General features: G+C 45.3%; 1 protein-coding gene across 6 annotated transcripts; it reads left to right on the forward strand.

The window, feature by feature from the left end:
* On the forward strand, window positions 1-24,476 carry LOC108493580 (ATP-binding cassette sub-family G member 2-like). Of its 6 annotated transcripts, none has more exons than XM_017807176.1 (16): window positions 1-80; window positions 7,566-7,849; window positions 8,384-8,443; window positions 9,726-9,840; window positions 12,109-12,261; window positions 13,034-13,191; window positions 14,272-14,423; window positions 15,617-15,733; window positions 16,556-16,821; window positions 17,367-17,449; window positions 17,820-17,909; window positions 19,364-19,488; window positions 19,849-20,003; window positions 21,411-21,500; window positions 22,638-22,750; window positions 23,645-24,476. In XM_017807176.1, the coding sequence occupies exons 2-16, from the start codon at window positions 7,566-7,568 to the stop codon at window positions 23,790-23,792; spliced, it is 2,109 nt and encodes a 702-aa protein (XP_017662665.1). In that variant the 5' UTR covers window positions 1-80; the 3' UTR covers window positions 23,793-24,476. The 6 variants fall into 6 exon arrangements, with proteins under 6 accessions (XP_017662665.1, XP_017662661.1, XP_017662663.1 ...); XM_017807172.1 differs by lacking the exon at window positions 1-80 and adding an exon at window positions 4,495-4,716; XM_017807174.1 differs by lacking the exon at window positions 1-80 and adding an exon at window positions 4,495-4,620.
* The last annotated feature ends 1,951 nt before the right edge of the window (window positions 24,477-26,427 follow it).

A 26,427-nucleotide genomic window follows, 5' to 3' on the forward strand; every position in this document is an offset into this window, starting at 1 on the left:
TGGCTTTACTGAAAGAGATAGCTAAATATTGAGATGCACTTGGGACCTAGTGGAACATAACCAGTGAGGCCAGATGGAAGGTGAGTACAAGAGCTCTGGCTTAAATAGCTTAGGAATGTTGTGCACCTTCTTGTGGCGTTGTTGGGTGAGCTGTGCAACCAAGTGCTTTTTAATTTTTGTTCTCCTCTTCAGCTGTGTTATCGCCTTCATCTTCAAGATAAAAATCCAAACATTTAGTCTCACTTACTGTTTTGGGTTCTCTTTGATAACACTTGCTATTTAGTGATTCCCTGGTTTTCTTCCTCTGTCTTCCTATTAATGAAACTGAGGAAGTGTGCATCAGAATAGGGGACAGCTGAGATTTCTGAGCCTTTGCACTTTTTCTTTCACCTAATGTGATGCTCTGAGTTGGAAGGTTGTGGTTCAATAGGCCTCTGTTAAGGTCATATAGCACTCTTAGGCATCTAGAAAGGCACAAAAGAAAGGGGAAGTTATGGATGAGACAGAGCTAGTTTCTTATCTCTCCTTCTTCGGAATATGAACTGTTTGCCCTAATGCTATGTCATGTTCTGCTGTTGTGCAGGGTCCCTTTGGGGAAGGATACTCTGAGACTCTGGGTGTACAACACCTACTGCAAAAAAGTCTGAATCTATTCAGGGCTGCCACAACAAATCCTAATGGCAGAAGCTCAGGCCTTGGGAGTGAATAAAAGTTAAATCAGTTTTTAGGAATGGCTGGTGGGGCCACCTGGACTTTGCTCCTGAGAAAGGAGGTGAAATGCCTACGCAATGTTGTGTATGTCAACATTCATGTCTAGGGAGGGCGCTGACCTCTGTAGAGCTGAGTTGGGACAGATAAAACACACTTTAATCCTGTTAACCTCCTGCAGGCACTGAGGCCCTCAAAAGGGAAGCAGAAGGATGGAGTGCCCATTCCTGACTTGCAAATAGGAATACAAACTGTACTTGAGAGAGTCCTGTCCCAGGACCTTGGGCTGAGTGCAGGAGAATCTTGTACTGGGAATCTTGTGTTGCTGCCCCAGCTTAGCTTGGTGCATTTCTTGGTCTGAAGCCCCAGGCTTTGTCCAAAAGGTGTAAGAACATGGGGCAGTTGCAACTGGTGTCTTTCCAGATGTGCTTTGTTAGGGACGACATGGGAGCTTCTGTTCTCCTTAGCAATCTCCCAAAGTATATCTCCCTAGAAGCTGCTATACAGCATAGCTATGATGTATCCCTGGTCTAGGTCTCTATTCCCAGCTTTCTGATCAGACCTTGCCATTTCTGCTCCCTCTGCATGTGTTATTCCTCTCTCTTCATCTACTTAGACTGTGATAGAAAGGTGCATCTCTGTATTTTTATTGTACATCATATGGTAGACATAGGTTCTCTTTAATGTTATTAACAGCAGTGAATCAGATTGGTAAATATCTGAGCACGTTTATGATGTCAGCTTTTTAACTCCTGAAGAACTGCCATGATGGTTTAGGTGCACTAGACACTTTACAGTATAGATTTTATATCTGTGCCTGATTACTTGCTTTACCCAGATAATACCCATGTGTAGATCTGTTGATCCTATAGTTCAACAACTTGTGACTTCTGTCAGAATCAAGCCCATGATATCTCAGCGTAGCACCCTAGTTAAATATTGATTTCCTTTTCTCTCAGATTTGCTTGAAGCCTTTCTTATCTTTAACCAGTTATGGATTTAGTGCTACTATGAATTCAGATAATGGACTAAATGATTAACAAAACCTGACAGTCAGATTTCTTCTACATAATCTGCAAGTCTTGCAAAAGCCAACTTCCCCAAGGCAAGCAGCACTTTAACCAAGTAAGGGAGGCCAGTCAGCACTAGCTTTGACATGATGAGCAATCAGGGTGGAAAAAGCATGATGAGATGTTTTTTTGTGCCTAGGGTGGTGAATTTGTATATGCAGCAGTTTCAGCACATGTGTATACATATGTACAGGGTGTGTCTTTTGGAATGGTTTACTGGAGCTTTGGGAAAAAAAGAGTTAGGAGGCATCACTCAAGCATCATGTCTGATATTGCCATCTTCTTCATTGATCTCAGAGCTGCTTTTAGACAGTGAGCATTGGAATCTGCTTATTGATGCATTCAGTAGAGAAGGCAATAGTATAATCATCATGCAGTTCCTCCTGGACCTATTTCTCATGCACTCTTGCTGGTTCAATTCCCTGAAATACTTCATGAGCTTTATGAAATTTAACATTAGGCAGGATAAAACACCCTGTGTTAAAAAACACTCTGGATCCTCAGGGCAATGAGAGCAGAATCCTAAAGAAAGCAGTGGAGAAAGAGATTTGAAAATTTTGTGTCTAGTGATTTTGGAGGCCATGCCTGACTTGACCAAGTGGTGGCAAGTCTTGGCCCATGTGAAAAGCTGGACTAGAAGGAATCCTCAGCACCACATTCAAACAGATGTTTTTGTGATACTATGGCTTAGGCTGCAGGAAGAAAGGAAGAAGAGAGCAGGGCCTTCAGCACAGAGCAGAACTCATAGTCCTCAGTAACTTCTTATCCACTCTGTGTGCTGGGACACGTGCAGGACATGTCTAGTGTGACCAGAACCTGTAAGAAAGGAGCAAAGTTCAAATCACCTGCAAACAAGAATAATGCTTTTCAGCAGGACTCCTCAAAGCCTCACTTTTTGCTAGGTCTCTTCCCCCATGCCCAGGACAGCATCGTGGTCCCTCCTGCTCTGCAACCCCATAGTGGCAGCCAGATCAGAGACTCAAGGTAGCAGGGGCTAAGAAGCAACAGCAAAGACCTCAAACCTGCACTAAAACCTGCATGAGATCTGAAACATGACCCAGGTTGTTCTTTCCTTGCTATCACAACATATAAAGCGAAGCCTGTAACATTATTTGTTTAATGTCACTCATTAAAAGCAACAGGGCTTTGCTAAAGCTTTACACTGGGCTAATGCCTTTGCTGTCTTTCTGTGAAGACCACATCCTTTAATCTGCAATAAAGGCTGACAGTTTACAAGGCAAATGCCCCTTTTTGTGGATGAGCAGCACAAAGCAGTGCTGGCACCCACCAGCCTACAGAGCAGTGGGTGAGAGAAAAGTACAGTACACAACATCAGGCTCTCATCAGACTTGTTGAGAGTATTCATCTTTTTAACCACAGTCCTGACCACTGTTTTCTATCCCTATATTGGCAGAAATCTTCCTCAGCAACAGTATGAGCTAGATAACAGGATTAGTAAAATGATACAGCTGAAAAATATTCGTAATTGGGGTGGGACATGAAACAGGCTGACGATCATAAGGCTCTTGAAGAAGCCTAAAAGACTGCTGCTTGAAGAATGGGCTACAGAAAAGCCAGAGCTTACAGCCAGATGCTGTATTTGGCAGATTTGGTTCCTCCCCACATCTGGGGTCTCTGCCTATTTCTTTGCCATCAGGATGAGCTTAGACACAGGGGGCAGAGAATTGGATTTTCCATTCCATGAAGTGTGGGAGGAGCAGTACTGTTTCCCAAAATTGGCATCCACCAACTCTGTCTGAGGAGCAGCTGTGCAGCTGAAGGTAACTCTCAAGAGTAACCTGAACTTTTAATTGTCCTCCTTCAGCAAGTTGTTCTCCTGCACCACTGTGCAGACACTTTGTGGAGCAGCAAGCTCATGACTCAGAAAATGCTCAACTTTGCTCTCAAGCACACAGGCCCTTTTTTCTCACTCTCCCAGGCACATGACAAGAGAATATTGTCTCCGCAGCTTGTTGAGGGGTAGTGAGTATTTAGGGTTGAAATACGTTTAAAGACAGAGATGTGCATGCTTGGTGAAACACTAGGGCAAAAGTCTTCAATGTAGGCAGATTTTCCTCAAAGGAGGAAGTTAAATCACAAAGGAAACACGAACTTAAGTCCATTTCTGACCCACAGAGTGACTGAAGATAACATTCAGCAAACTTGATCCTTGGGTGTACCTATGGCAAAACCTGCCCTTCTGATAGATCTCTAAGGCTACTTCAATACCCCCATAAACTCACCTGCTGACTCCTGTCAGCCCTGTAGAGCAGTGCAGCTTCCTAGGTGTGGGTGTCTTCTGTCTACTGCATCAACAGCATTGAGTACATCAGCATGCCTGGAGGGAGGCAGCTGTCGGAAGGGGAAGAGATGAGCCTTTGGAGTTTTTATTATTGTTACTGACTGGGTAGCTAGTGGTATGTTTCAGCTTAGCTAAGCTTTAAATTGATCTAGCAAGAGGTGTTGTTAGAAGAAAGCAATGCTGTACAGAACTGCAGAGGGTAGTCAAACCGGAGACAATTAATATGACGACTTGACAGCTCTGCTATAAATCATACTTATAAACCATAAAAGTGAGCTTTTCCTGCATTCACAACATCAAGGAGCTCAGGGAGACAAAGCTGATTTATAAAGACAATAGTGCTTGGGAATGGGAAGACAAGGAGAAGCCTTGACAAACCAAAGGAAATAGGATATTCCTGCTTTCACACGTTCTCCTGGCCGGGAACACATGGCAGCACGGAAATGTAGCCTGGAGGACAACGGGTCACCCCAGCGAGTTGCCCTGACCTCCCCAGTCCCAGCAAGGGAACACCCGAGGGAGAACGCTGCCTCTGAAGGGGTAAGATCGGAGTGTCACTGCCACTCTGGGAAGGGCTCCCAGGGCTGCCTGTGGCCCCAGCTGACCCGGCTGGACTGGACACGACACATGCCCTGGGTATGATGACCTTCCCAGAAGGTGGGAGGAACAGTGGGTGCTTCCTCCCACTCCCCGGCCGTGCCCCCCGTGCCGGGGCGCGCAGGACCCGCGGGCATTTCACCGGGCACCTCGTGTCCGACGCCCACTCCCCGCGTCGGGGGTTCCCAAGGAGCGAACACCGCCGCTTTCCCCGTGCCGCTCTCCCCGCCCCGGGAAGGCGGGCTGACACCGCGGGCAGCCCGCGGCGCTCCGGCGCAGGGGGGTTCTCCGCGCCGCCGCCCCGGGCCCCGCGTTCCCGGCCGGGGGCAGCGGCTGCCCCGGCGCGGCTCACGCACGGGCGGCGGCGAGAGCGGCCCCACGCAGCGCCGGCACCGCCCCGGGGGTCGCGCCGCCCGCCGACCGGGCTCCATCACCGCCGCGGCTGCCTTCGCCCGCGACCCGGGGGGTTTGCGTGACACCGCCGGCACTCCCCGCCGCCGCTTTATGTAACCCGCCGCTCGGACCCACTTATAAAACGCCGGCAAGGCAGCGCCGCCGCCACCCCGAGCGCCGCGGCAGCCGCGAGGTAACGGCGCGGGCAGGGCCGGGCCGGGCCGGGCGGGGCGGGCGCGGAGGAGCCCTCGGAGCTCTCGGGCGGGCAGCGCCCGGCGGGGCCGGGGCCCGGGGCAGCTCCGCGGGCGGGCGGGGACTCGGGGAGGGAAGCGGAGCGTGGTCGGCCGGGTCGGTTCGCGGCTCCGGCTTAGCAGCGGAACCGGCCCATGGGGCCAGGTGGGAGGCAGAGGATCAGTGCTGGCAGCCCGAGCCTACCTGTGGCTTCTGCTACGCTTCCCTCAACCATCCGTGCACACACCCGCAACACTGGTTTGGCTTGCCAGTGCTAGTCGGTAGCTTTGCAAAAACCTGCATAAAAGGGTGTACGGTGAGCTAAACCAAAGAACCGATCCAGGACAGATACAAGACCAATGTTCAAAAGTCTGACAAGGTCTTTCTCCCTGGTGCTACTCTCATCCGGACTTTTTTTCTTCTCCTAATCTGTTGTGCAACCTTTCAAGTATATAAACCATCTCTTGCTGATGTAACCGGCATATCCTATCTTGTTTCCCATAAACAAGGCTTTCCCGGGGGTGACCAGCCTTAGAGTTCAGCATTGTGTCCAAGCTAAACAACCCTTCCTTCTCCTCACCACTTTTATTTTACTTATACAGGAAAAAACTACTGCAACTTGTTGAGCTTTCAGTAATAGCAAGAGGCAGAGACAAAAGGACAATTCCCATTTCTTTAAATATGGCTTTTGTAGATCCAGTTTCTTAAAAGGACGACCATCTCTCTCCCTCCAAAGTCTTACTACTGCTGCAGTGGTGGTCCTATTGGTTATCACCCTCTCAGTCCTAGGAGGAAAGAAGTGCAGATAGTGGGAAAGGGGTGACTGATGTGATACCTCTATCTTCACACAAAATTCAAGGAACTACCAATGGATGTCTTTGTGGACAGATCTCTCTCCTTGCTCTTTTAGCCTCGTGAGCACCTTGGCTTTTCCCAGTGTCACGGTAAATTTTTAGCTCTCCAACAAACACTGCCATGTCAGAAGCTAGAAGTGAAGTAAATGATTAGACTAACTTGTGTTAGTCTAACTGTTGTGTTCAATTTCTGGAAGGGGTATGTAGTAATTCGTCTCTTTATTGCTGTAGTTTTCTGGAAAGGAATGTTTATATCTGCAAGGTCCCTTGGCTGAAAGGCATACGTTATGCCCAGCTGCAGAACTTGGGGAATGTAGGGTTTCCAGACTCCTAACATATAATGTCAAGGTAAGAACTTTAACCTTTTTCTATTTTCAAAATGAGTGAAGGGATCCAGACTTGGTCTCCATTAGTTACAGCAAGGGAAGCAGCCCCTTGATAAAACAGCTGTGCTGCTGTGACTAGTAAGTGAATTAATATTAATAGTTATACCCAAATATACCCATTGGTATATTTCCTACTTTGTAGGACAGGGAGAACAGTTCCTTCCCTTTGCTGTTTACATGTTCTTGCTTTCAGGTGTCCCATCGTGAGCTACTGAGACAGCTTATCTGCTTGAACCAGAATGCTTTATAATTTTATGATAATAAGCAGATAGCATATTTAATTTTCCATAATGTACCAGTTTGTACCATGTTTTTTCTTACTTTGGCATATCCCAGATCTTTCCTCATGGAAGAGGTCATTCCTTCTGTACTTCAGCATAAATGGTGCCTGCAGACAAATTCAAATTTCTCTTCCTATTTGTAGTTGTAAAATATCTTGATACTGTGTGACAGAAACATGATAAGCAGCGTGTATAATTGTTATTTTAATCACATTGGTATCTCAGAAGCAAACTTGTGCCAGGAAACAGGATGCATGTGGCTGGCCTCATTTTTATAAGCACAGCCATTTTTCTTCCCGTGGTTCTTGACGCAGATTTGTTAATAGGGTTGCTCTGCTGGCTTTGTGTGGAGGTAAGAATGTTATGACTGAAGAAGAGGAGCTTGGGTCTCTTTAGCTTAAGTAAGTGGTAGCAGTTTCCATTTGTAGTGCCTGCTGTGTTGGAAAAGACAGTGACCATCGCAGATGGGCTTTGGTTTTTCCTCGTTAGATGCTCTTTCAGCAAGCATAACTTACTTCAAGAACATACATGTCTTGTTCTTAAAGGTTAGTTCTAAATCTGTGGGTTTCCGTGCCTTTGGAGACTACTGGATGTCTTCCAGTGCGGATGTCCATCCTTTTGGAAACTTGGCACATGTAAGGATTGGTGTGGTGTGCGTGAACTTGCTTTTCCAAGACACTTTCTGGAGAAATCTTTGCTCACGTCTCCTTCCTTGCTTGTTTCTGTGTTCTTTGTCTCAACAGATGGAAACTGCTCAAAACAACAGTGACCTCAAACATCTCCATGCAGTGGAGCTTGACCTGTGTAACAAAGACATGATGGCAGACACATTTGATCACAGCATTATTTCTGTTGGAGAAGAGGAAGGAACAGGCAATTTCCAACGTTCTCTCCCAACACAAGAGTCCCTCCGATCTCCTCGGGGCTCTGTCGTCAGTTTCCATAACATCCAGTACTCCATTAAGCAGTCCAGTGGATTCCTTTGTAAACGAAAAACTGTGGAAAAGAAGATCCTTCATAATGTTTAGTAAGTTCTTGCTTAAATGAGATGCTAGAGGGTAGGAATTAATCTGCTGCTGTGAATCAGTGACCTCATGTCACCTTCCAGATCCAGCTGGTACAGAAATGACTACCCTCCTGCCAGTCAGCAGCTCAAGTGAGCACTTTGTGATTTGCTTTTAGGCAAAATAGCTGGGATATAGCTGGAGCAGTTTCAGTTATCGATTTGAGCAAATTAGGACCAAACTTGTGTGAACTCTTCTGCCAGAAGATCTGAGGGTTCCCCTAACTGTTGTTCAAGCCACAGCCAGAGGAAATGAGCAGCAGAGAGCTCAAGAACTAGTTCAGCAGGGAAGACACTTAACATCTGTCTTTTGTAGATTGTTTTTTATGTCCAGCTTTGATTATGTTCTGATGGGCAGTCAGGGGCAGAAAGGAAAAATGCACATTGATTTCAGATTTAAGGAGAAGTTTTTAATACTCCTTTCAACAGCATTTTGAAAAGCTCTACTGAAAGCTGCATAGGGACAGTCCTTCATTTGTAAATAACTCTTTCTTCCAGTGGCATTATGAAGCCAGGCTTGAATGCTATCCTGGGGCCAACGGGGAGTGGAAAATCTTCGTGAGTACCTTCATCTGCTCCTTTAAGTGGACAGTCAGCTGTTCAAAGGGTATTTGGGATTCTGCGGGTTAAGGAAGATGTGAGGGATCTGCAGGCTCAGGCCTTTGCTTGCCTCTGAGAAATCTGGTGATGCAGTTTGACCTCCTGCCCCTCTATCAGCTTTGTTCTTGCCCTGCAGCAGTGCCACAGCCCTCATCTGCTCCAATTGGTGCATACTACTGCAGTCACCTTTGGTGGTGGCCTGAATTTACATACTAGGTGGAGCTGGGGTGACTGGAGCTCAGATGTAGGCACTGTCCTTACTGGTAATGAGATGGGGATGGGGTGCAAGCTCATGGGCATGATAGATGTCATCCCCTGTGAACTCGCTGCAGCAAGACTTCCTTGAAGCTGCTAGGCCAGACCCCTCTCTGACAACTAACAGGAATATGTTGTAATACAATACTAGAATCTATAGGATGCTCTGGATCCTCACCCCAACATTACTGTGGCCTGCTGATGGGGGTGCCCATATGCTTGAGGTTTTTAGATGAAAGCACAGAGAAATACCGTGCAGACTGTCTCCAACTAATGGTGTTAGAGCTGTTTTCTCTCCTGTATAACCATGGTAAAAGAGCTCTTTGTCACTCTCTGCCTTTGAAAATGTCATACACTGGTAAATATGGCCAGGGTTCACACAGGTGTCTTTGTGGTGACCCTTGATCTTCCTTTCTAAGATGCTGGTTACTCAGGATGCTTTCAAGAGCAGTGCTTCATCAGGGCAGTTTACTTAGCTAGCAGACAGGCTGGCCTCTGCACTGGCAGTAAGGAGAATGCAGTGATACGTTAAAAGAAATTACTTTCTAGAATTAATCTTAACTCCCGTCTTGTTTATACCAATTTGGATTAATTTCCTTGAGATCAAAGGCATTAGTTCTGTGCTCCCCTGGCTGGAGAGCAGCCTGCAGCGACTCGGCAGGGCGCTTTTGTCTCTGTGCATTTGAGGTTAGCTGTAAATACACAGACTGAGTTTATGTCTGTAGGGGGTTCACTGTTGTGAATTGTGAGTGTCTGTATACTGCCATACTGCTGTGGCACACAGTGTGCTGGAAAATCCTGTATGTATCCCAGGCTTTCTGTACAAAGAGCTAAAGCCCCCAGAGTAGAGGAAGCCCCTTTCTGTGTCCTGGTTTGTGGCATGCTGTGAGCAGGCTGTAACTGCAGTCCTGACTGGTGGTACTTATCCAGTCAAAGGTAAAAGCAGCTGTTATTGCAAAACCTAATGCCTGGTGTTTGTCTGAAGTCTCCTAGATGTGCTGGCTGCCAGAAAGGACCCAGCAGGCCTGTCTGGAGAAGTGCTTATAGATGGCATTCCACAACCTCCAAATTTCAAGTGCATCTCGGGATATGTTGTACAGGTGAGTAACCACATTCAGTAAGGGCTGGGAACCCTTGGGATGAAAGACCAGATAAAATGAGCAAAGCATGAACTACTAGGTTAGGTAGTTTTTAGTGGTCCCCACAGAGTCTCATTTGATAACTCTGATGTTACATATTTATTATTCTTCTGGGATATGGAAGACAAGAAGATCAACCTGTTACTCCGACCTAGTCAAGCACATAGATGTTTGTCTTCCCAAAGCCACATAGGCTACTGCCCAAACCACTGGGTTACTGTGGCTTGTTCTTTGGGCTCTGGGCTCTGTCCTGAAGTACTAGCAAAGACTTAAATGAAACAGTGAGGAAAAAACCTATGACACCCCAAATCTCTTGTTGTTAAACTCAGAATCGTTTCTATCTGGCAGAAGTACCTTCAAACTATCAGAAAATAATTCTAGGAAATAAGTAGATCCCTGCTGTTCTTCCTCTGATTCTAGCTGGCTGTGACAGAGCTTCATTCCTCGCAGAGACAGGAAAAGCCATCTGAATCTGCGGAATTGGGTGGAGGCCTGAACCAATAATAGACCCTCAAAGCCCTGGGGGACCTGGGGAGAAGGGGATTCTTGGCAGCCATATGAGCATCCAAATCTGGAAACCGTCCAGGGTTCTGACTGCAGGCAGATGTGAAATAGGCAGCTGAAAGCTGCCAGCTGAGGGGTTCTGGGAGAATGCATGTGACGAGACTGGTGCTGAATCTTGATTCTGCAGTCAAGAATCCACAGATCCTAGTGAATGGCCAGGAAGTTTCTTGCAAGCAATCCCAGTTTGAGAAATTTGTCTCTCAAATGTCCAAAGCAACCAATCATAAGCTTAAAATGATAGGCAACTTGATGAGACATTAAATGGTCTCTCCCCTTCCACCCTGCACAGTATTCTTAGATCAATAAAGATGGCCCATACAAACAACACTTAAATCCTAAATACATCCATCATTATAGGATCAGTTTTATGCAGATAAGCATATAGACATGCTAAGTCATGTGTTATCTCTATAAAACTGCTGGTAGCCTCTCCATTCATGCCTCGAGAGTGAAGGTGTCATGCCATGGTTTGTTATGTTTGGTATTTAGGTAGCTTAAATTCACAGTTAGTTTCCAGTGTGATGACCCAACAGTTTGTATTGGTGGATCTGAGGGTGGGGAATGGGAGGCTAGGGTCAAAGACTGGGGGGCTGTGAGATGATAGGAAATGCCTAAACCAGCTTTGGCAGCAAAACAGCACGTTCTGTCTTCCTCTGTTAACTCCAGTGCAAAACATGGTTGGCTGACACATCATTTGTGCTACTGATCAACTAATCTGATGTGAGAAGAGTCCCAAAGCAGGCAAGAATCTGCTGCCCTGCAGCTTCGGGGATGTGTGTTCCAAAGGGCACTAAATTTGAAAAGTGCCTGATTTAACAGGCATGTTTTTCAGCAGCTACCCAACCCTTCTCTCATGATAGGATGCAGAATTGGCACAAATATCAAAGTAGGGATGTTGGAGAGTCATGGAGGTCTGGATGGACCTGATGACAACTCTTGTTTGGCTCATGGTTGTTGCGGGTTGGTGTAAGCTGCCCAGATGTCTGTCAACTGGATAGATTTGAGTCTCAGTCAAAGTGAATATGACTGTTGAAGCTTTTGTAAAGGGGTAGCCCTTAGAATACAGTCTTGTGTCCAAGAGTTATAGGTTATTTGAGACATGAAAAATTTAGGAGTATCTTGGTGCAATATTCTTGTTTCTCTGAGAAGCTGTTGCCAGCAAGGACCTGAGGAAAACTCCTCGTTGGCAGCTGAACTTGGCAGGTGCTTTGGACCACAAGATACAGCTTGTAATTGGCAACAGAGCTGACCTGGGTGACTCCCTGAATGTCGCTACCTTGAACACTGAGCACTAGCAATGTCTTTTGGCTTCAGCTGGACTGACAGAAATGTAACTCTTTACAAAATCAGCTACCTGCACTGCCTTGCTTTGGCCAGTAAGAAAAATGCATGTGCTGTACAGAGTGGTACTGTCTGCACTTGAACTCCTGAGCCCGAAAGCAGGCTTAGGTGGTGCTTGGTGGAAGCTGTGAGGCCTGCAGAGCTGCATTCCCCCTTGACTGCTACTGAGTGACCTTGAATTTCATGTCATGTAAATTTTGAAGCAGTTGTCTCTCAGTCCGGTTTCCTCTGTGGTCCTCAAACAGCGACTGCCACTACAGGAACTCTGATGTCCACTCAGGTAGCTGAGGAGTCTTTCCAACTGTCTCTTTTTACTGCTTTCAGGATGATGTTGTCATGGGCACAATGACGGTGAGGGAGAACCTGCAATTCTCTGCTGCCCTGCGACTCCCCAGCTCTATCAGCATTAAAGAGAAGGAAGAGCGAGTCACCCAGATAATCAGTGAGCTGGGATTAAGCAAAGTGGCTGATGCCAAGGTGAGCAGTGAGAGTACCTTTCTCAGAAATCATACTACCTCTGGCAACTGAACTGCGTGTCTCTGGGCAGTATGGTGTATGTAGTGCAGCCGCATGAAGCTAAACAGGAACCTGAGTAAACCATACTGCATGAAAGAAATTAGTCTCCAGCTCAGGAGGGAGCTTGGAAAGAAGTCTGTGTATTTGCTACTAAAAGGGGAAGATTTTGGACCATGTCCAGCATGTTGTATAAATTCATAGGGGAAAAAGTCGCTTAGTCATTGTACTTTGGAAAGCTGCTCAGTCGCTTCCTAGCTTTGTGGGACTAGATAGGGAAATTGTTTTTACAGTGTTGAAAGCGGTGAGGGATAGAAAACTGGTCTGTGGTGGAGAATTTCTGTGCAGATCTTGTTCCTCCCAGCAGCATTTTTACTCTTACTTTATTTTTACTTTACTTACCCCACTCATACTTTAGTAGCAGGCAAGCTACCAACAAAAGGCATCCCTGAACACCAATGCCTCCTCTGACTGCTGTGGTCTCATTCTGTCTCTTTCTTATCAGTGTCATCCTTGTCCCTTGAAGTCATAAGGCACCTGGTACCTTTGAAAATCAGGCTCAGCTTACTGCTACACAGTCCCTCACACTGAGTCAAAGCCATCATCTGCTCCTGGCCCTAGAATTCATTAATGAGACTCTGAAAATGAAAAGGACTGCTGGGTGCAGAGAGCCCTCAACTCCAGAGCATTCACTGACTAGGTCTTGTTGAAAATATCTGATTTCTTCTGCTTGTAGGTAGGAACCGAATTGATCCGGGGAGTGTCTGGAGGGGAACGGAAGAGAACCAACATTGGGATGGAGCTCATCACAGAGCCACCAGTCCTTTTTCTGGATGAACCAACAACAGGCCTCGATGCCAGCACAGCAAATGCAGTCCTCATCCTTTTGAAGAAGTAAGAGTCAGTTCTTCAGGGCTCTGTTGCAATTTTGTTGTCAAGTCATTAGTAAAAAAATGAATGTTCTTATGAGTATCTATAGCGCTTTTTTTAAAAAAAAGAAAAGCTAGACAAATAGATGCAGAAGTGGTACTAAATTATTTGGGTTGTGTCCAAAGCCTTTTAAAGTTTATGGGAATCTTTCCACAGCAAGCCTTGGATTAGAGCCCAAAAAGCAGATGTAGCTTGGACAGCTTCCCTTTGTCACAAAGAGGGGTGGACTGGGAGGTCAGGCCTTGTAATCATAATTTCTTGGCCTTCCATCTGAGTCTATTACAAAGGCTTTTCCCCCCTCTGGCGACAGCTTTGAATTCAGGTAAGACTTCACCTGCAGATTTACCTTCAGTGTTTACCTTCATCTCCTGTGTTTTGGAGATGAACTGTCTTCTGACAGGTAGAACAAAGTTATGTTCAAGGAGGACCAAAAAGGCTTATTTAAGGACAATGACTTCCTAATCCTCCTCCTGGGTTTGTAGCATGTTGTCTGGTTTTGCTTGCTGGGGACATCTTGTTCTGCTGTTTGTCTTTGATTGTCAAGGGTATTTGTTGGGCATCAGTGCTAAAGCGCTTGAAAGAGTGTCTGACAAACCTCAAGGAAAACTCGTTTTGGATTTTCTTGAGAGTAGATCTTCAAGAGAAAAGCTAAGAGAAATCTCAGCTGGCCAGACTGCTATGTAAAGCCTGGTACTGCCACTGAGTGCAGTAGGACTGTTCCAGTTAGTCAAGTTGGCATCTGGTACAGAAAACATGTGAGGAGGGTTTATACACAGCTGTGCCCTCAGGCTTTGCTACCTACAGACAACATCATACTTTGTCTACCTGGACTGCAGTGATGGTCTCTTGTAACGATGGGTGCTGTCTTGAAGGTCCCGCAGGCAGCATCTGACACAGTGATAGAGAAGGGGAACTACAGTTTTTCTGGGTCAAGACCCTAAGAAGTTGACAAGTGTTTTTCTTACATTTGGATACTTGGGTTAACATGGCCTTTCTGAAATTAAAAGTGTTGTGTATTTGAGAGATGTTTTATTTCTATTTCAGGCTCTCAAGAAGAGGTAGAACCATCATATTTTCTATCCATCAGCCCCGCTATTCCATATTCAAGCTGTTTGACAGTCTGACACTGCTGGCTTCAGGAAAGGTGCTGTACCATGGTCCTGCGAAGCAGGCCCTGGAGTACTTTAGTTCTATTGGTAAGTCTTCCATGCCAAGAGCAAAGGCAACTGGCTAATGAGTTAAATCTGTGTGTAGATTTTTACCCTAGCATGGGACAACAGTCCTGTGCTGTTTTATCATTAGAGTGCCAGAGACTGTACACATACAGTGTGGGTAGTGTTATGTTAGAACAGCAAAAACATGGAATGATAAAACCAAAAATTTTCAGACAACAAATTTTCTCCTGCCTTTGTTTTGTCTGGCATCAGGGCAAAAACCAAGAATCACTTGGACATGTAGAAGAATGATGTCCAACAGACAAGATGATGCCTTTAGTTCTACCAGGCCCTGGTGGCAGATCTGGTGGGTTTTGAACCACAGCCTGCAATTTGGCAGTAGTCTGTACAGATTGATCCAAAAATATGCTCTAGGCTGAATGCAGGTGGGCGACCAAGAGGACAAAATTATGGTGTATCCTAAGATGGGTAGTAGTTGCAGTGTTGAGTGGCTGCCCTCTCTCCAAGTAGGCAGAGTGAGGGTTTCTGACTATAATGAACAAAGAATGTGAGTTTCCAATCCAGTCTAGATGTGTGGACACATTAAATTGTAAGCTTTCCCTGGCTTTAAGGGAGATGCTTTAACCAATGTCACTGCTTCTACTCCTCCTCTTAGTAGCCCACTTCACTTCCTTTCTCTCAGGCAAGTTATAGAATAAGCATCTTTGGTTTTTTTATTTTTTTTCTTTCCTCCTTGTCCCATAGATAGAACCATATTATAAGAAGCTGCTCTTGGACAGCCCTTCCTCTTCATTGTGACCAAAGAAACACCAGCCAGAGTTGAGCCTCCAAAAGAAGTGTCTGAGGCTGTAGAGCAGATGCCCAGGAACCTCTACTGAGGAACTGTGTGTCTTACAGATTAGGATGTGGCTGAGCAGCACTGAGAAGGAGGCAAGAGTTGTCCGTACTGAGCTGCGTAGGAGCAAGTTACAGATTTCTCCTCGTCTGAAATCAGTGGACAATAAGCAACTTTGAAGCTCCCTTTAGATAGCTCAGATTCACCATCTCCTAAATCCTGTCCATTCTACTGACATAAGCTAGTGCTTATGAAAAGCAGTGAATTTTTCTTGTAATGAGGTTATGGAAAAGTGATACAGTATTAGACCTGACCTTCTAAGCTGTGCTCTGTGCGATACAAACATGTTGCATGTGTGTTTGGTTTGGGTTTTTTTAAGGATATGAATGTGAACCCTTCAACAATCCAGCTGACTTCTTCCTTGATGTAATTAATGGCGATTCAACTGCAGTGGCAGCAAGCAAGGAAGATCACAGACCTATGGACACAGGAAAAGGTAAATTGTGAAGGAGAAACCCACTGTTGGCTGGTGTAGAAGGGAAGTTGTATGTGGGAATGGCAAGCTTTTGTTCTGTAGGTTTCCTCCAGTCTAAGGGCACTTCATTATCTTTTTATTTTTTCTACTAATAGGTATACTTTGCTTTGGGCTTCTTTAAAGAGCTCAGAAACTTTTAAAAGGGATTTTTTTTCCTTCAGTAATATAGGAGAGCAGTGATAAATATCAGAAATTTAAAAAAACCTATGTGGGAAAGACTGGAAAAACTAGAACTGCTTAGTCTCAAGAGATATGTGACAGAAGTTTTCAGTCACATAAGAGGCTGCTGCAGAGAAGACAGGGTAGATATGCTAAGGAGTGATGTATTTACAGGAAAGCGAAAAAGACTGCAACTAGATTAGAGAACAAACTAATAATATAGTGAGCAGACTGTTTGGAAATATTTGTTTGAGGATGCTGTGGCACATCTATGACTGAAAGTTTATAAGGGAACAGTTTTTGTAATAGGGCTTTTTGAGGATGGGGAAGTGAATGAGAGCAAACATTGATGTCCCGCAAATTCAGTGAAACAAAGGTTTTCTGGTGCCTCATTCTAAAAATATGACCATTTTTATGCCACAGAGCTAGGTTCAATTAAAACTAGGAAAACCCTCTCACTCAAGCTAGCCTCTTAAACTCAGAGCTAAGGCTTGAACAATTAAAATTCTCTGGCATTTCTGCTTTTTTTGTTCAGCCTCCAGAGTTTCTGAGCATGTTGATGGGCCATGTCTGAAAGTTGGGTTCATGAGAAATCACAAGCCGTATCTTGTTTTCCTCACTCAGAGGTGAGCAGTGAAAATGGAGTGGCAGAAGATAACGTGGACAGCAGTGTGGTAGATGTGCTGCACCAGAAATATCTCAGCTCCAGCCTATATCAGAGCACAAAGGAAGCACTGAGGAAAGTGGAGCTTGGACGGGGAAGCAAGCAGAGAGTATCCAGGCAGGAGCATGAGATTACCTATGCAAATGGATTCCTCACCCAGCTGTACTGGGTGTCCAAACGTTCCCTGAAAAATCTCATCAGGAACCCACAGGCATCTGTTGCACAAGTAGGTAACAACAGCTAAAAGCCTCAGACTCTTTCTGCTGTCAGTCCCACAATCTGCAATTTGTAGGACAGAATTTGTTTTCAAAGGCACATAGGAAAACAAGAGAGTCCTGTGCCACTGTCACATAAGTGGAGTAAAATGCTCAGCTACCTTTGTGGCCTTTGGAAAAAAATCTCCATTTTTGTTTAGCACAAGGACTACTTCACTGAAGACTGGGGAGAGGGGAGAAGTACTCAATTCTCTGGTTTATATGGAGAGCTTCTAGGGTGATGTTAATTTTGTGCCTCGCTGGGTTATTCTATGAATGTGCTGCTACTAACCTCTCCTAGCCAAAGGAGATCAGAGGAAGTAGAAAATTGAAGAGGATAAAATCTGAAAAATTGTCATAAGAGATTTTAATTGTGTATGTCATAGGTATACATTGCCTCAAAACAGCAAGGCTTTAGGCAGGTGTGAATCTTAAACCCTGCATATGACTTAGTAATGTCAGTTCCTATTTACTTATCTGAAGGGCTCCCTTTTTCCTTTCTTCTCTCCACTTGTAGATTGCAGTGACTGTAATCCTAGCCTTGGTTGTGGGTGCTATCTTTTTTGGTGTAAAATTGGACCGAAGTGGTATTCAGAATCGGTAAGTTGAAAAGCCACAGCTTTGCTGATTTTACTATCTGTAGCAGACAGCTTTGAGAGGCAGGGAAGGCCTTGGGATCCACTTGGAACACGAAGGAGGGTTGGGTTCACAAGCCTCTGTGCACTGCAGCATGGAATTGCCAGAGGTCCTAAAGGGACCACAGTTCTGTCAGGCTTGCACATATGTACAAAGGGGATGAGAAAGATAAGATAAAGGATACATCTAAGATCTACAATAGCACAATTAAACATCTCCATTCTGTGAACTGAGACAGAAAAGCACTGACTTGGTGGTATGATGATGTCTGAGGCTGACAGTGTTTGACCTAGGCTGTTGTCTCACTTTTCAACTGTTCTGTTTTGCCTTCTAGGGTTGGATCCTTGTTTTTCGTCACCACAAACCAGTGTTTTTCCAGTGTCTCTGCAATTGAGCTATTCATCAGAGACAAGAAACTATTTGTGTAAGTAGGAGGGCACTTGGACTGTTTCATACCCTGGAATGAGGTGGGGGGAATATCTTACACCCTAAACAAAATTATTTCCACCAAAGACTTGACTGCTCCCTTGCAACATCAGATTGTAATAGTAATGCTAAATTAATCTGTAGAGCAGGGAGCTGAAATGCTGAGAGCTGGGGGAAGGAGGAAATGCTTTTGCTTGCTTGCTGTGTAACAGTTGTCTGCAAAGTACTTTTCCTACCCACTTTTTGGTAACAGCTGGTTTTGAAATCTGTGTGTGAATCCTGCAGACCGTGAACCCTGCCTGCCCTCTTGCTCATGGGGTTGAAAGGCTGTCTTGCAATGGTCCTGAAGTGGCGAGACTGTGCAAAGATGATGGGAGAGTTCTTGGAAAAGCTTTGCAACTGATGCTCAGATAAAGGGGGGCTGCTGGATGGCTTACAAGACTTCCCTAATAATCAGATGCATGTCTCTATTTAGAGAGATGTGCTTGATTATGACATTGTTATTGTGTTTATTATACATAATTATTTTATAAATAATTATTTTATTCATAATTATTTATAGTTATAGTTAATTATGTATTTATAATATTATGTATAATGATATATATGTTTATGTGTTTGTATGTGTGTATATGTATGTAAGTACATGTATATATAATATACACACATGTATATCTACATATATATTGAAAATGTACTTTGGAGAAGCCTCCAGCTCATGCAATGGAAGGGTAAGAAACAGATCCTGTGCAGCAAAGAGGAAACTGGAGATTTATGCCTGGAATGCACATATCCACCTACAGGTTGCTCAGAGCAGCTTAATATTGTCCCTAACAGCTGCTCGATAGTGAAACTGCCCCGTGCTGCCACTTCTTGCCAGTCTGCCCTGCTTGCCAGTGCAGCTTACCAGTTGTGTCAATGGGGATTTAGGCACCTCACCAGTTAAAGCATCTTTTCACAAGCTCAATTAAGCAGCAAAACAGTTGTAATGCTATATGATTGCCCTGTGAACTGGGGGTGAGTTGACGTCCTAAAGGTGTTTTCCCATTGTTGGGTATCATTCCTTCTTCTGTGGAAGCATCTGTATGAGTTAGCAGTGGATGAAGTGTTCCTCCAGTTTAATAGCTGTCTAATACTTCCTCATGCTCTTGTGTTAAGGATCATTCTCTTTGAAAACAGATTTAGGAGCTTTTTTCCAATATTACTTAGCAATCACACAGCCTTTCATTCACATTCCTTGAAGGGCTGTCAGTTTGACTGCAAGGTCTGTGAGACAGATCAGCCCTTACTTTAGAGAGTGGGAAGTGATAGCACAGAGCAACTTTCACACAGAGAAGGAGTCAGTGGTAGAAAGAGCAGAAACTGAATCAGGATAAACCAAACACACATGGTGAGCCTGCTTCCTAGATAACCTCTAAACCTGTACAACTCCCCTCCTTCCTGTCCTCACAGCCATCAGTACACCAGTGGATATTACCGTGTGTCTGCCTACTTCCTGGCCTTGATGATAGGAGATCTGCTGCCCATGAGAACTGCTCCAGCCATCATATTCTCATGCATCAGTTACTGGATGATTGGTAAAAATTGATGCTTTCTTGAACCTGTCATCTTCCAACATATCTGATTTCTGACTTAGCCAGAGCTTAATTCCTATATCTGTAACATGAAACTGCTCAAACCTTCAGCTTACTGTAGTGCTTGGCATCATAACTTTGGAGGACTCTGGGGCAGGGGCAGAGACACCAGCAATCTAAGACAGGGACCTGCCTGACAACATCTTTTAGTAATGCTCTTTGGGCCTTTAGAGCATGCACAGTTCCTGCCAGCTTCAAATTTGGCCTTCCTGCTTTGCCTGTCTTGTATAGGAGTCCAGGGTACCTCTCTGGGAATCATAATGTGGTTGTTTACTGGACTTTGACCTTTCTGTTTTTTGACAGGATACCAAGCTGTTGCAGGACGGTTCTTTTTCTTCATGCTGACCCTGGTACTGGTGTCCTACACTGCCACAGCCATGTCTCTGGCTATCAGTGCTGGGATGGATGTGGTGGCTGTGGCCAATCTGCTCATCACGATTTGTTTTGTCCTGATGCTTGTGAGTATATAAGGGTGTGTGTGCTCCTTTGGTGGAGAGGAGGAAAGAGCTGAGGCCAACTGAGTGGACTGCATTGAGCCAGCCATAGGCAGGCTAAAAATCTGTAGTCCAGTGGGATGTCAGTCCCATGCCTGTGATTTTATTGTCACTATAGTCAAAGATGTTCTCTTGCCACCTTGTAATCTGAGGGTTAGATCATTGCTGAGGTGCAATTCAGTAGGTGTGATGCCACCAGAGCTTTCCAAACAGTGTGCCCCCTAAAAAAGTGTTGTTTTTTTTCTTAAATTATCCTTACAAAAGTTGATTTTAAAAAAATCTTGTATTTCCAGTATTAGAAATCTAAGTGATCAACTAGATCATTTAAAAGGAAAAAATCCTGAAATAAACTAGATCTGTCGTTTTGGTTTTTTTTTTGCATTAATTTTTATTGCCCAGTGGGATTAGCAGGAGCAAACACTCTCTTTAATTCAGTATTGCCCTTGGGTTCAAGAAATTACTTCAATACTCTTCCTCAAGGACTTTTAAGGAAGAGAGCAAGAGAGAGAAAAGGGAGTTTTGGCTACTCACAGATGAGAGCTGTGAATTATTTTTTGAAGAGGTAATGGTGGTGGTGATGCTATCAAATTAGATATTCCTTGTCAGGTGGTTTTTGGTAACTATCTGTGTGCGTACTCTGAGCCACTGCACATCCCTTATTCTTTGATTTGCAATTTAATCTGCTTTTGCAATAAGCCAAGTAATTGTGTACTGCTTCAAATGCCTGCTGTGGGTGAGAAGTGTGCATGTGTAGTGAAGGGCAGCTGATGTACATTCAGTTAAGTCACAGTATATAAGGAGTGGCACATGCATGCCTTGAAAGACAGCAGGGTAAGCGCAAGATCACTTGTGATGAAATAGAGGCTGAAGTGTCGTGCTTAGCTATGACATCCAGTTGTGCTAAGAAGTAAAAGCAAATCTTGTTTCAGGCAGGAGAGAGCATGGATAAAAAATGTAGGCCAGAGGAGAAAACTGAAACAGTAATAGCCCTTAAGGCTCCCCATTTTTTCGTTCTTGTTTCTTCACTTTCTCATCTCACAGTCATCCTTCTTTAGCCTCTGGCTAGCTCTACCATAGCACACAGTCCTCCCGAGTAAGAAACTGTGAGCACGTGTGCTTCTTAGCTCACATGTGGACGAAGAAAACCTTTTTGACCTCTTTGCAAGCAGTTCAGCTGAAGTATTTGGCTCTGCTGTTGGCCCAGCTGGCTGGGAGTGCTGCGAGGCTCCAACCTCATGCCTGTAGGCACAGGCATGACAGCAGTAGCAGGTCCATCAACCCCAGTGCACCTCTGCTGGGCAACTGCAGCATCTGTGCAGGAGTGTGCAGTAAATAGTTTGTGACTCATCAGTCTCTTCTGTTCTATTTCAGATCTTCTCAGGCCTCTTAGTGAACCTCCCTTCAGTAATGGGTTGGCTGAACTGGCTCAAGTACTTCAGTATCCCCCGATATGGCCTCACTGTGAGTAGAAAGTAGCATTGGTCTCCTGTGAGTAATGTAGCCACACTGTTGCTTTCTGGAGAGATTTTGGGTATAAATGAAGTTCTCTTAAAAGTCAGATTGGTTTGATTCCTTGCACGAACATGGTAAAAAAAGAACAAACCAGCCAACCCCAAAAAGGAAGCAAAAGTTAATCTCTGTGTGAGAGATGGAAGTCTCAAGAGACTGAACAAATATTTGTGTTACAGAGTTAGTGCTGCATGGACAGCAGCAGAGTGAGCTGTCGAGTGAGGCACTAATTCCTAGGCTGAATTGTTGATCCCTATGGTTTAGAATGAAGTCAAATATTTTACAGTCTCTCCGGAGACTGCTGTTTGGGTGGCCAGTCGGAGGTCAATGACTGTTCAGCTGGTTAAAGGATTTACCATAATGTCTGAGTGTCTCAGTCTTCAGTGTGGCTTCCTCTGAAGTAAAATTTGACTTGCTGCCATTTCTGAATAGTAAGGAGTGTAGTACCAGAAATCTAAGGGTGCAGCTGCTTGAAACAGAGTAATTTGACATAGTAGGTCACCCACTGGTCACAGGTGGGACTATTTGGGAGGAACAGTGTCCTACCTTGGAGTAAAAATCAATGAAATGAATGCTCAAACTGGTACAGGGTGGGAGATGTGTGAGACCTCCCTGTTTGGCTATCACTGAGATATTTTATCGGTGTTACTGAACATGGAAGTGTCCTCTGAGATTGCAGTGAGTCCAGGATGCCAGTGCAAGGGAACCCTTCACCCCTTGCCTTGACTGACTGTGCCATGTCTTCAGCGTGTTGGTGCTGGGGTGTCTTCATGCAGCCACACCATTCTCTGGATCAGTCGGTTGACCCAGGTGAAAGTGGATGAACAGAATCTTGTAGCTGGCAAGACAGAAACCCATGGCTAAGTAACTTTGAAGCCAAAGACTCGGATACCAACCATCCTGCATGTGGAACTTGGCAGTTCCTCAGAAAGGCAGTTAGTAAGAGTTTGAAAATAAAAAGGAACGTAAACATACGATTCCAAGAATGGTGATACATGTCTTCTAATAATCAAGTTCCTTCGAGGTGTTTCGGTTTTAATACTCAAATCACTAACTTTGCAAAAATCTGGTATCTGCCTCTTCTCCTAGGCTCTTCAGGTGAATGAGTACAGGGATCTCTACTTCTGTGGTGAGAAGAGTCCAAATGCTACAGTGTTTGTGGGAGATGCAGGCAGTTGTCCCCCCAATATTTCAGAAGAAATGTAAGTAGCTCGTGGTGGTTCTGGGCCTGAATTGTGATGGTTTACTTTAAGAGAAGCCTGACTGTTTCAAAATTTTGTACCACGCACAGAATAACCACTCACAAGCCAGTCTCAGTAATATGTCCCAAAATAATGTATTTTAGGATTATATGGTAAAACTCCACAATTACCCAAGAGTGAAGTAGGGATGAAACTTTATTCATAAAAATAGGCAGATGAGCTGAATTAAGTTTTGTATTTGATAACCTAGCCCTGACTTACCAGTTTTCTTGAACAAACTGAAGTTCACTTAACAACTGAAACGCAGTGTATGGACAGCTACAGAGTTGCTGGAAAGCACTACTAGACCTGTGATCAGAAACATGCCTACCCCACAGAGCTTGTTTGTAAATATTAACCTCCCTGCAGATGCAGCACAAGGCTGAGGTATCTATCTTTCAGTGCTTTATTTTGCCCTATTTGAAATACTCTTGAGTATTGATACTTTAAGTTGTGGCAATGCAAGTATTTCATGACACGTGCTAGAGGGCTGGCAAACTGAGGGTTTTACAGGGAACAGTGCTAAAAAAGCACTGTTTCCACAGCTCTTAGACCCCAAACCCCTGCTATGGACCTCAACCTGCTTTTGTACTTACCACGGTTTAAGGTGGTTCTGAGATTTCCTTATAAATTGCCAGCTATCTGTAAAAACAATTAGGTTACTATTGAAAAATTATGAGAACCAGAGATCTAGATTTGTCCCTTAAGCTTTTTTTGGTGATGGGTTATGAGTTATTTCTGTCACCTGTTTTGCAGAGTTGAGGGTAGAAGGATATTTGTGGAACAGGAATAAAAGTAATTACTTGAAGACTTGCACCACAGTAATACTAAGTTGCACCCCATGCTTTTCTTCAGGTGTTCTGGTGAAGCATACCTGTGCAGCCAGGGAATCGCACCGACCAGCTGGGCAATGTGGGAAAACATAGTGGCTCTCTTCTGCATGACTGTTATCTTCCTTATCATTGCCTATGCAAAACTCCGGTTTATGAGAAAGTTCACATAGAATCCTGTGTTGCTTTGGTCTGCAGCTTCTCAGGTCTTAAAACCGCAAAGCCTGTTAGGGCCCACTGGAGATTGCCAGAATATTTCAGCTGAGTTTACTGGACTTCAGATGGGAACCCTGTCCTCCTGTTTCTGGAGTATGATCTCCCTAGGATTGTATGATTGTGGTTTTGAAGAAGACATGCATTAATGTATGCTGCGTAAGTGATTTTTTCTAAGACAATATAACTCTCCTAATTCCTTAGGTATATATCAAACTATATATTGTAAAGCATTATTATTCTGTGGCCAGCTTATACTGGAAATATTCCTTTGAACATGTGAGCTTCTCCATCACGAAAGGTATAAGGTGATGGTGGCATTTATGCATTGCTAGTGCCTGTCACATCTGAGGAGAGCTAGAGACCATTCCCAGTGTTTTGGAGATGCATTTGAATTTGAAGTGAGTATGGGGTATGAGCTGTCCTCGCCAAGCAAGAATATTTATACTTTTGGTAGCTTCTCAGTGGAAGCTACTTGCAGAAACAACTTTTGCTTCATTAAAAACTAAACAGCAGTGGTGTAAGGCATCTCATCTAAGAAGAGTGAGATATATATACTGCTGTACTGTAAAAAAAACCCCAAATCACACCAAACAACTTTCCCCCCTACGACCAACAGCAAAAAATATATTTACTACTTAAAAGGAGAGGAAATTACCTTTTTCTTTATTTTTTTTAATAAAAATTTGTATACTTAGCACTGGTAGAGTTTTTTAACAACAGACAATGCTTAGCTGCTCAATCTATATATATAGTGCCACTTACACTGTGGAACTGAAGAAAAATACATAGACATTGCTGTGGCAAAATACAGCGACATATACTGCAGTCCCCACAGGACAAACTGTAGCGTGCCAGCAGCTGTCTCCTCACCATCATCAGCAACAGCAGAAATGCTATTAAGGTGCATTAAGACCCACAGATGCAAATGGACCAGCAAACGCCAAAGGAAGATATCCTCAAACACAGGACTAGAGAGTTCGCCTGTGAGGGCCGGGCTGGAAGCAGCCCCTGGAACCGGCCTGCGGTGTGAAAGAGCTGCTGTGCCCCTGCAGTGATCGGTGCGGTTGTGGTGTTAGAGGGACAGTGATCGCACCGCCGGCGCAGCCTCGTCGAGCACGAACCACGCCCTCTCTGGTGAAAAGTAAACTCGTGCCACCTTTTACACCTCGGTGTTTGTCTCTCCCCTGCTGCCGGGGCGAGAGCTGCGTGTTCTTGCCCGTTCCCGCAGCTGTCACCCCTCTCAGCCGCCTCCGCCGGCAGCTCACGGGGAGGCGGAGCCGGGGCTGGTCCCCGCCCGGCGAGGGGCGGTGCCGGGCCTGGCGCGGCCGGAGGAGGCGGGCGCGGGGCGGCGGGAGGGCTCTGAGCCCATGGCGGCCGCGGCGGAGGGGCCGCCCGAGGCCGGCGCGCAGCCCGCCAAGCGTAAGGGCCGGGGGGCCGGGGGGCCGGGGGGCCAGGGCCGGGCGCGCCCGGGGCCGCGGTGCGGGGCAGGGGCCGAGCAGGCCGAGGCGCTGGGAGGGGCCCGGGGCCTTGAGTGTGCCGGCAGGGCCGGGCCGGCTGCTGCTGCCCCTGCCCCGGGGCACGGCCGCGTCCTCCCCCGCCGCCTGACTCCCCTGCTCCGGCCGCGGGCCTCGGGCAGCCTTCGTGTGCGAGCCGGCAGACGCTGCCGAGGAGGGAAAGAGCGGCCTGTGGGTCTGGGGAAGAGCTGCCAGAGCGCTCCTGGGAAGGGCAGAACGAGGTTGTGGTAGAAACGGGTTCGGAGAAGAAGAACGGCGATTGCCGCTTTCCGCAGGCGGGGATCTGCCGTAACCCCCGTGAGGCGGACTGGGGGGTCTGTGCTGCTGTTCCGGGTCAGTGACTGGAAAAAAACATCAGCACCGTGCTCAAAGTCACTCTGAAGTTCTTCCCAAATTCCCTTCCTGTCGTCTAAGCACAGGAGGGGGCTGATATTTGCCAGTTCGGTCAGGCCGGGTGCCTATCTCTTGAATGCTCCCTAGAGTATTGTTTCGGAATAACTTTGGTATGGTATCAGCTGCTTCAAGGAATCTGCCAAGGTTTGTTACCCTTTAGCGTAAAGTAGACAACTTATATGGGAAGTAGATGTAGGCAATTTAAAGGAAAAAAACATGGGGCCATCTTTCCAGTGTGTTCCCACCTGCTATAGCTTTGCCTTAACCCTGTAATGTCTGTACCCCGAGTAGAGGATCCTGCTGTTGAAACCGCGGAGGAAGCAAAGGAACCAGCGGAGGCAGACATCAATGAACTCTGTAAAGACATGTTCAGCAAAATGGCCACTTACTTAACAGGTGAACTGACAGGTAAGACACTGCAATACTGACCTACAAGTAAGTTCTTGTTTCTTTTCACTTTCTTTCAAAGAAATCTGTTGTCTAGTTTGTCTAAACTAATTTAGATCACATCTAGTAAGGCTGGCAATTCAAATCTGGCATGTTGCTATGCTACTAACAAGACTGAGATTAGTTTTATTAATTTAATAAAGTCCTGGAATAGCACAAATAATTTTCAGAATAATTCACTATGGTATCAGCAATTTAAAAAAATAATTCTTTTTAGTCTCGCATAAGTTTGTGTATG

This window comes from Lepidothrix coronata, unplaced genomic scaffold (genome assembly GCF_001604755.1).
Source record: "Lepidothrix coronata isolate B3197 unplaced genomic scaffold, Lepidothrix_coronata-1.0 Scaffold17, whole genome shotgun sequence".
Lineage (NCBI taxonomy): Eukaryota > Metazoa > Chordata > Aves > Passeriformes > Pipridae > Lepidothrix > Lepidothrix coronata.